A 10741-nucleotide genomic window follows, 5' to 3' on the forward strand; every position below is an offset into this window, starting at 1 on the left:
TGTTTCTAATGGTTAAGTATAACTTTGCAAAAAAAGTGGGGGGGGGGGGGGGGGGGGGGGCTAAGCCCCCCCTAGCCCCCCGGTTCCGACGCCTATGCATTATACAAGAACATTCATAAGCTTCATTTATTGGATGGTGTTCAGAATCAAAGCCACACCATTGACACCAAGCACAATTTATAAAAATTTCCTGATATTAAAAAAGGAACATTTTCAATTTTTTTTTCCTTCATATTATGGCAACATCAATGTTAATTTGGAAACCAGCAATTGTTGTAACAAAATTTATTAAAACCTTGAAGTTACAAGCTTAGGATCACAAGTTAAGAGTGATATATTTCAAATATAAGGCCTATAAAAAAATTTGTGTGTTTAGGGTAACACTGATGAAAAAATTAGGTTAGGTAGGTAGGGATATTTTTTTATTTTATCATATTTTTTTATGCATGAATCCTAAGAGTGTTTGTTTGTGTCATATTTAAAAATGGGTTTTTAATAGAAATAATATAAAAATCACAATCTGATAAAACAGACATCTAAAAATGGTAGGATCAGGGCATTTTTGTAGGTAGGGTTACCCTAAACACACAACTTTTTTTTTAGGCCTAATGATTTGAACATGCTGGTCTACTTTACACTCATAAACAAACTTTGTTATCTGTCGATTAGGTTCAACTCCTATATGGAAGAGAAAGTTGTTCTTTTTTCATTGTAAAAAAAGTACACTGACAGGATAACAATTACTATGCACGGTATGGAACAACACTTGTTTTGAAATTGCATAGCATAAAGCAAACAAATGTGATGTGTGAAGCTAGTTTGGTTTCGGAACTATTCATACGTTCAGTTAAAATCCTAAAAGTCTTTGCCTGTCTAATGATTGGCTCAATATGAACTCTTCCACTGGATACCTTTTTATGACGTCCTACAGCTGCACAAGACATTTTATTTGTCTTCCAAAGACAACTGGAGATATTGATTGGATCCGGTTGATCTACCTTAATGTTCTTATGTACAAACACATCCTGAACATCTGAACCTTTTCCTGCGACTATCATGATAGAATCTCCGGGATCACACAAATTCAACAAACTGTCAGTTCTTTCCTCCACGATTTCGCTATCACTGGTTGATCCATTGTAGGCTTGGGATACATAAGAAACAACCCCACTAGGAGTTATCCCAACCAATGTCTTGACAGTGTATTTGTTTTCAGAGGCAGAATATGTGGCTTTTTGAGACTCCTTGAGTTTAGGTTTTCTGATGGGACATTCTACGATATCGACTATCACTCTGGTGTTTGGAAATTTCAACTTGAAATCAGAGGGTGAAAAACATTTCACAATGTCTTTGGATGGCCATATATCAATCTCCCTCCACTGGTAAGACATGAAAAGAATCCACGTGTGGAATACGTTTTCTACTGTTTTTTCCGAGATTTTAAAAAACAATGATAATTCAAAGTTTATGGTGTGTCTTCGTAGCTTCATAAGAACAAGAAATAACTGGTCAGGTACACCGATATCTGTAACATCATCGTATACGTAGTTCAAACAATACGCAGCTGGACCCAGAGTTTGCAACACAAGGAAAACCTGAGAAAATGTTTCAAGTCCAGTGTAAAAGTTAACTCCGGCATCATCATTTTCAAAGTTGTCAATACTCATTATCGGCAATGGAGGAGTCTGAGTAGCAACATCAAAACATATTTTCTGCTCTTTCTCATCAGCCATGACATTTTTAGTTGCTTTGCTATCAAAGTCAATTTGTCCTGTAAATGTTTCTGTCTCGAAATTGGTAACACTTGTTGGATGCAACAAAGGAGTGCAGGGTTCACCATTTGATTCAATAGTCCTTTCTTTTTCATCACATGTTACAGTACCAGATTTACTGTCATCAACAACGATTTCTTCTCCGATGTCGATGTTGTCTTGGAAAATAACTGACTCAAGACTTTGATGATTTTCCGAAGGTGCATCCTCAATATATTTTCTCTTCATCTTTTCCTAATTATGTCAGCCTTTTCAGCAAGATCTTCTGGACTAGCAGGGTCACTCAATGGTACACTTCCTAAAAAAGAAAAGATTTCATTTCTTTGGTTTTGTATCTCTGTATATCTAATGTACATGTGACATCAATAAATAATTAATGATATGAAATGTGCCAAGGCAATTCCCAAAACTTAACAGGGGGTCCTGCCAGATGTAGACAATGCCTAGCTCTGACAAGGATCAATTAAAAACAGGGTGCGTGTTTTAAATGTTATAAGGTAAACGAAATTATGCTGTGTATAAATAACAGCTGTATAAGAGCTGCAAACCCCGAGATGTTCTTTCGTAAGCCTACTGTCGCACACTGTAAGCAATGACAGAGTTACCGCCCTTGATTTGTTTACATTGACCAGAAACACATATCAACTGTGTACATGATGTAAGATGAGTCAATCTGCCCAAACATTACCATGAACACCGAACAGTCTCCTCAAAAATACCTTTTGTTTGAAATATAATCTGCTTGTGTTGAGCATGCTGAGGACTTCCACATTTCCCATGATTTCCTCGCGTCTGATTGCACGGATCTACGAAATTCTTCTGTATGTAACTTCAATGAGAAGGAAAAAACTACAACTTCATTCAATATGCAACAGCAAACAACAAACAAGGCACAAGACAAACAAGGCACAAGACACGGGAGGTTCAAATTCCTCAAATGCGGGAAAAGACGTAACATATAGAATTACCGAAACGCTTGGGATTTTCCAAAATAGGCTACCCGGTGAAAACACCGAAATACCCTTCAAAAACACAAAAATGCCCATTATACGCAAAAAAGAGTGTATGTCTAGTATTGTATCTAGATAGTTATTGTATATAAAGTTAATTTTTTGAATAAATCAGCCGATTTCGTGGTTATTGATTAAAATGCAATTCTTCCAAGAAAGATAACTCTTTCATTAAATTTAGTTTTTAACGTGTTGATAAAAACTCAATGTAATTAAATCTATATAAATCCAGTCATTGACCTTTCTTTTCCTTAATTCAATGCATCCTGTTCTGTCACCATGCTTACTCATGAAAAGATGGGTAACTACCCGATCGGAAGAACGCTCGACCTTTTCCGTTAAATCGAGGATTTTTCTCTCTACTTGACGGAAAAGACCGAGCAATGTATCCCAATGTGGAAAAGACCTAAAAAGCGTTATCCACGGAAGCCGATTTGTGCCATACGAATAAATAAAATCATATTCGTGTGGATAAAAAACCCAATTAGAATCAAACTACTTTCAATGGCTTAGAATTTTCAAATTTTACAATAGTTGACCCAAAAATATGTTCAACTAGACACGATCTCGTTGCGAGCAACGAGGAGGTCTTCCGTCCGATTTTTTAGAAGGAAATATGACATCATCGACTTTGAATTTCGACAACAAAACATGATATGGTAAAAAAGAGTGAAGTACTAATGCTTTTTTGTACCGCTTTTTATAAGTTCTCTTACATTGCTTTATTAAATACTAGCATTTCTTCCAATCAAGATAAAAAAAGATTAAACTTCTTTACCTCTGGTCCCTAAAAACCCTAATTGGGTAACACAAGAGAAAATCGTTATATTGTTAGTATATAATAACGTATTATACCTAATCTATCTTTAATAACCTTTCACAAAATGGCTCTCTTGAAAGGGCTACAGATAAACGATTTTAGAGCCCTTTGATCCGCTAATTTAAGGGACCAGCCCCTTTTTCTTGATATTAAATGAAAGGACATTTAAATCTAAACACATTTTGTCAACAAATGTTCAAAAATTCGTTACCGTTTTGGAGATATATGAGAAAGGAGGTTTTAGGGGCCGATCCCATTTCTCCTTAAAGGAACTCTTTAACGAAATTTTAAAGGTTACATATTGTTAAGAACATCATTCTGAACAACTATTCTTCTGTACTGCATTTCAAAATATTTTTCCTTTCTGAGATATGGGTGTCCAAAATTTTGGAATTTTGGTCCCTAAAAACCCTTAATTACGTAACACATGAAAAAATCATTACATTGCTTGGATATATTATAACTGTGGGATAAACATATTTGCTTCTATAACGTTTCACAAAATATCTCTCAGTAAAAAGTTATCATTAAAAGACTTTAGGCCCCCTCAGCCCCTTATTTAAAGGGCCAGCCTCTTTTTCAAGATTTCAAATAAAAACTCTAATCAATTAAAACATTTTTTGTTCAATAAGTAATTACAAATTTTATACCATTCTTGAGATATCTTGAGAGGGTCGTTTTAGAAGCCGACCCTTAACTCCCTTAAAGGACCACATAACAAAGAAATAATATTTGATTATTGTTAAGCTTAATATTTTGAGCATCTTTTGTTCCACATTGCTTTTCAAAATTTTCCTCCATTTTGAGATATTGAGCATCAAAGTTTTGGACTTCTGGCCCCTTAAAATCCCTAATTACGTAACATAGGAGGGAATGATTACCATGTATATGTGGATAACGTTAGAATGAACATAATTGCCTCTATAACGTATCACAAAATATTTCACAGTAAAATGTTATCATTAAAAGACTTTAGAGCCCCCTCAGCCCCTTATTTGAAGGGCCAGCCCCTTTTTCATGATTTTAAATGAAAGCTCTAATCAATTCAAACACATTTTGTTCAACATGTGTTTACAAATTTTGTACCGTTCTCGAGATATTTTGAGAGGGTCGTTTAAGGGGCCGACCCTGTAACTCCTTTTAGGGACCGCATAACAAAGAAATAATGGTTAATTATTGTTAAGCTTAATATTTTGAGCATCTTTTGTTCAATATTGCTTTTCAAAATTTTCATCCATTTTGAGATATTTAGTATGAAAGTTTTGGACCTTTGGCCCCTTAAAATCCCTAATTACGTAACATAGGAGTAAATAATTGCCATGTGTAGGTGGATAACGTTAGAATGAACATTATTGCTTCTATAACGTATCACAAAATATTTCACGGTAACAAGTTATCATTTAAAGACTTTAGAGCCCCCTCAGCCCCTTATTTGAAGAGTCAGCCCCTTTTTCTTGATGTCACATTAAAGCTCTTGACTTTATAAAGATTTTTTGTTCTACATGTTATAACAAAATACTATCGAGGAAAAAGATATTGAAAGAAAACCACAAAAAATCACGACGCTTTTTTAACTGTAATTTTCGAGCTCGGGCGAGCTTCGGCGCTTTTGGTCACAGGAAAATATATATACCACATGTCAGATCTACAACCTTTTGTCTACAATCCCTGAAATTTTGAACTCAATATCTTAAATCGTTTCGGAGTTTACCCCTGGACAAGCCGACCCTCTGAAAATCGTTAAATTGTTAATAACTCAAAACCGGAAGTGACGTCATCATTAAAAAAAATTTCCAATAAGGTTCAGATCATTATCTATCAGACCTGAAAGTTTCATGTAAATCGGTCGGGTAGATTCAGAGATATCACGTACACAAAATTGGTTGGAAAAAAAAAGAAAAAAAATAATAACTAGACACGATCTCGTTGCGAGCAACGAGGAGGTCTTCCGTCTGATTTTAGAATTTGTTCTATCTTGATTTTGCTATTTAACAGTTAAACATGATTTAGAATAAAAAAAAAACAGGGTCTACATTCTAGGGGGCCAGATACTATTTTGTTACAGGTGTAAGAGCTTTGTTCAACAAGTGTTTAGAATTCGTCACTGTTCTTGAGATATCTTAGAAGAAAAAGTTTTAGGGGCCGGTCCCTTATCTCCTTATTGGAGCCGCTGAACCAAATTTTGAAGATTGCATGTTGTTAAGTACATCATTTTTAGCATCTTTTCTTCTAAACTGCATTTCAAAATATTTTTTCTTTTTGAGATATAGATGGTCATAGTTTTGGACTCTTGACCTCTAAAAAACCCTCATTACATTACACATGACATTACATTGCTTGGATACATAATTGTAAGATAAACATATTTGCTTCTATAGCCTTTCACAAAATATCCCTCAGTAAAGAGCTACAGATGAAAGACTTCAGAGCCCTTTGGTCCCCTAATTTGAGGGGCCAGCCCCTTTTCCTTGATATCAAATAAAAGGTCATTTAAATTTCAACACATTTTGTTTAACAATTGTTAAGAGATTTGTTACCGTTCTTGAGATATATAGGAAATAACGTTTCAGGGGGCGATCCCTTAACTGCATTTAACGAAATTTTGAAAATTGCATAATATTTAGTACATCATTTTGACTATCTTTACTTCTATACTTTATTTCAAAATATATTTCCTTTTTGAGATATGGGTGATCAAAATTCTGGACTTTTGGCCCCTTAAAACCCCTAATCACGTAACACACGATAAAATCATTACATTGCTTGGATAAATAGCTGTAAGATAAACATATTTGCTTCTATAACTGTTCACAAAATATCCCTCAGTAAAGGGCTACAGATAAAAGACTTTGGAGCCCTTTGGTCCCCTAATTTGAGGGGCCAGCCCCTTTTTCTTGATATCAAATAAAAGATCATTTAAATCTCAACACATTTTGTTCAACAAGTGTTTAGAAATTTGTTACCGTTCTTGAGATATATAGGAAAGAACGTTTTAGGGGCCGATCCCATAACTCCTTATAGGGGCCATTTAACGAAATTTTGAAAATTGCATATTATTTAGTACATCATTTTGAGCATCTTTACTTCTATACTTTATTTCAAAATATTTTTCCTTTCTGAGATATGGGTGATCAAAATTCTGGACTTTTGGCCCTTAAAAACCCCTAATTACGTAACACATGATAAAATCATTACATTCATTGGATACATAACTGTAAGATAAACATATTTGCTTCTATAACTGTTCACAAAATATCACTCAGTAAAGGGCTACAGATGAAAGACTTTAGAGCCCTTTGGTCCCTTAATTTGAGGGGCCAGCCCCTTTTTCTTGATATCAAATGAAAGGTCTTGTAAAAATTAATCTTTTTTGCATTACAAGTGTTAACAAAATATTTTTCAGAAAAGAGACAAACTAAGAAAACCAGTAAAAATTACGACGTTTTTTTAGTATCAATTTTCGGGACCAGGCGAGCTTAAACGCCTTTTGAGCATGACAAATATGAACGCCAAATAGCACATCTACAATCTCTTGTCTACAATCCCTGAAAGTTTGAACTCAATATCTTTTACCGTTTAGGAGGAGATCCCTGGACAAGCCGAGCCTCTGAAAATCGTTAAAACGTCATTTTCTCAAGAACGGAAATGACGTCATCAAAATAAAAAAATGTATATTAAGTTCGGATTAATATCTATTAGATCTGAAAGTTTCACGAAAATCGGCTGAGCCATTTTCGAGAAATCGCCTGCACAAATTTTGTAAGAAAAAAAATAATAATAATAGGGAAAAAGAAACCGAACGAAAACAATAAGGTCTTCCGTTGGAAAACGGAAGACCTTAATAATAGGGAAAAAGAAACCGAACGAAAACAATAAGGTCTTCCGTTGGAAACGGAAGACCTTAATTATTATTGGAAAAGGCTCAGTCCAGCAGAGTTCACACTCATGACAGATCTTACCCATTGCGCTACATGATTAGGTAACAATTTTGGAGAAAAATTATTAAATGATAGTGTATGATAACAAACAAGGTTATATGTAGTAGTTACCTACCCAATGGGCGTGGTCATAATGACACGAGGGAGCGTAGCTCCCGAGTGTCGTTATGACCACGTCCATCGGGTATCTGCACATAATCAACAATATTATATGGGGTAAGTTACTTGTACCATAGTTTACGATTATTCATTATATCTTATTATCATAGTAATATCGGGAGATCACTTGCCTCTAAACTATACGGTGCCAATGCGTTGGTCTTTATATATGTACATTGTATTTCATGAGTTTCCAAAATGACTTTCTATCCCCGACAAAGATTAATTATTCTTCATTTTTTTTTAAATTCATAGCCCTTATGAATAGATCGACTTCTCCTTGTTTTATTTTTATTTCATGTTCGTTCATTTTCCGACTTATAGTATCAAGATTTGCTTCAAAGAATTAAACGTATTAACAACATTTTATATTTTATATTGTCGATTTTTCCCTTTTCATTTTTTTTGGTTAAATTTTTCCAGCAATTCCATCTTTTTTCTCATTTGTTGTTCCTAATATACTTGCCATTCAGCAAGGGCAACTATCGTTTTTAATAGTTGAAAGTCAATTTAAGGAAACGGATTAATATAAGTTGTAACAACTTGTTTCCGAATCCTGTTTGCATTATTTATTGTTTATATTGATGTACAATTCAAAATGAAATAACGTTTAAACTAACATTTTATATGTACAAACCCTAAATTGTGCAGTGCTTCAGTTTAAACAATTGAAATTAAATTTAAATTGATGGAGGTAATTAGTTTTTTAAAAATCTTATTTGATACTCTGTATCAATGTATGTTTTTTAAAAGTGGCTGAAAAAAACATGTACATATATATTTTGAACAAAATCAAACAATAAGCAATAAAAAAAATATTATATGAGAAATGCATGTCGCGAAATCGTGAATGGAAAATGTCAAATTCGATTGATTTGAACATATTTTTATTGTACAAAAATACAATTGGGATTGGGCACAAGTTCCATAACTTAGACCGCCCTCTCCCAATACAAAGATATAATACAATATATGTGTACACAACATAAATAAAGGTCAGTGGATAGAATGGCAGTATACATATATGCAATTGACATGTATATAATTAACAACGGTGTACTAGTAGTTATAAGATCAGTTAAATCTTTCAGTATTTTTGATAAAATTATAATCTAATGTAAATAAATGCTTGTTTTCATTGTCACTTATTGCACTGTCACCCTAAAGTAAAACATGAGTATTGACAATGTTAAGATTAACAATTTGAAAAACGTCATTAAATAGAACATTTCTAGCATCTTTATATTTATTACATGTGAAAAAATAATGGTAAGTGTCTTCGAGCTTACCACACGAACAGAGTGGACTGTAGATAATATTACATCGAAATAAATCATTATTTAGTGCACAATTGAGACGAAGTCTAGTATGAATAATATTCAAAAATCTATCCCCATATGTAAAAAAAATTAGGTCTAGTTCAACATGTAAGTACATTTTCATTTTTGACAGAAACATGTATTTTTTCCTTAAAAATGCGAACAGAGTCGCTTCCACGGGCATCCGTTGAAATCGCATTCCATTCATCAACAACAGTAGGAACAAACGAAGATTTATACAATTCCAAACGGCATTTTGGTATAGAGTAATTATGTGCATTTCTGGTAGAATAGTTAGATACATTAGCACGCTTATTTGGAAAAAAATCCATTACATAACTAAGTAAAAGGTTTCGGTCAATTTTATACATTGTTTTTAGCCTGGATATTTTCCTTCTACTATAAAGCGTTTCCCACCTTGTTTCAAAGTAAAGAGATCCCCGAGATGCAAAAATAGGTTAACCTGTAACAATTCTTGCTGCAATCAATTGTATTTTTTCTAATTTGTCAGAATCGTTAATAGAACATCCGCCCCATACATCAGATGCATATTCTAATAGTGACAGTGATTTTCTGTTGAGTTTAAATTTAAGTTTTTTCATTAATCCCAATTTCTTTTGAGCATTTGCTATTATAGAATTTATATAAGATGACCAGGAAAGGTCCTCAGAAAATATAACACCTAAGTGTTTATGGGTGGGTACGAATTCCAAATCGCATCCTTGAAATTTTAACGTAGGGGTTACTGTGTTAGGTTTATTACTAAAATAAACAAATTCGATTGGCTACCGCTATTCACTCTGTTCACAAAACAAGTCTTCTATTCAAACGCTTTCCTATCACGGGACTGACTTTCTATAAAACCTTTAAAGGGGCATGATCACGATTTTGGTCAAAAATCATTTTTTCGATTTGAATGTTTACAATGCTTTAGTAAGGCATTTTTAATAGGCAACAAACATTTGAGTGTCATTTGATGAGTTATAAGCGAGTACAGAGCTTACAATTCTTCGCTATGTAAACAAAGCGTTTGTTTACATTTCGAATGTTGAAGTGAAAATTCCAGTTTTAGACCTAAAATAAATGTGTTAATCGTTAGAAACTATTTATTTATGCTTTAAATGAATAATAAGATAGACAAACCAGCTTTAAAAATATTTTTTACTGGTATATTGAACCTATGTAAACAAAAACAGGGCACGAGCCTTGTTTACATGAGGAAGAATTGTGAGCCCTGTATCTTGCTTAAAACTCAACAACTGGCACCCAAATTTCATTTGATCATTAGAAATGCATTACTAAAGCATGGTAAATAATGAAAACAGAAAAATAAGATTTGACCAAAATCGTGACCATGCCCCTTTAAACAGGATACCCCTACTTTGTTGATGTTGTTTTAACTCCAGATAGTGGGCGGAGTTAAAAAAAAAGTGTGGGGTATGTACAAATAACCCACACTTTTAACAATAGAAAACCCGTCAAGCTATGGTAGAAATATATATATATATATATATATATATATATATATATATATATATATATATATATATATATATATATATATATATATATATATATATATATATATATATATATATATATATATATATATATCATTCGTTCAATTGCTTTCAGTAATGAATACATGTACTTAATATCTTTGTTCGAATTTTAATAAACTTAAAGGGGCATTAATTTTATATTTTGAAATTGAACAAATTGC

The 10741-nt window shown here is 33.2% G+C and overlaps 1 protein-coding gene across 2 annotated transcripts; it reads right to left on the reverse strand.

The window, feature by feature from the left end:
• Positions 1 to 404: 404 nt before the first annotated feature.
• Positions 405 to 3126, reverse strand: LOC105343078 (uncharacterized). 2 transcript variants are annotated; one of them, XM_034472369.2, is made up of 3 exons: positions 3023 to 3126; positions 2492 to 2601; positions 405 to 2070 (listed from the first exon to the last, which is right to left on the reverse strand). In XM_034472369.2, the coding sequence occupies exon 3, from the start codon at positions 1998 to 2000 to the stop codon at positions 744 to 746; it is 1257 nt and encodes a 418-aa protein (XP_034328260.2). In that variant the 5' UTR covers positions 2001 to 2070; positions 2492 to 2601; positions 3023 to 3126; the 3' UTR covers positions 405 to 743. The 2 variants fall into 2 exon arrangements, with proteins under 2 accessions (XP_034328260.2, XP_011448555.3); XM_011450253.4 differs by lacking the exon at positions 3023 to 3126 and having other exon boundaries at positions 2492 to 2667.
• Positions 3127 to 10741: the final 7615 nt, after the last annotated feature.

Source organism: Magallana gigas, chromosome 8 (assembly GCF_963853765.1).
Source record: "Magallana gigas chromosome 8, xbMagGiga1.1, whole genome shotgun sequence".
NCBI classification, from domain to species: domain Eukaryota; kingdom Metazoa; phylum Mollusca; class Bivalvia; order Ostreida; family Ostreidae; genus Magallana; species Magallana gigas.

Excerpts from the sequence above, each read along its gene's own strand:
- LOC105343078 (XM_034472369.2), bottom strand. The coding sequence starts at position 2,000 with ATGAAGAGAAAATATATTGAGGATGCACCTTCGGAAAATCATCAAAGT.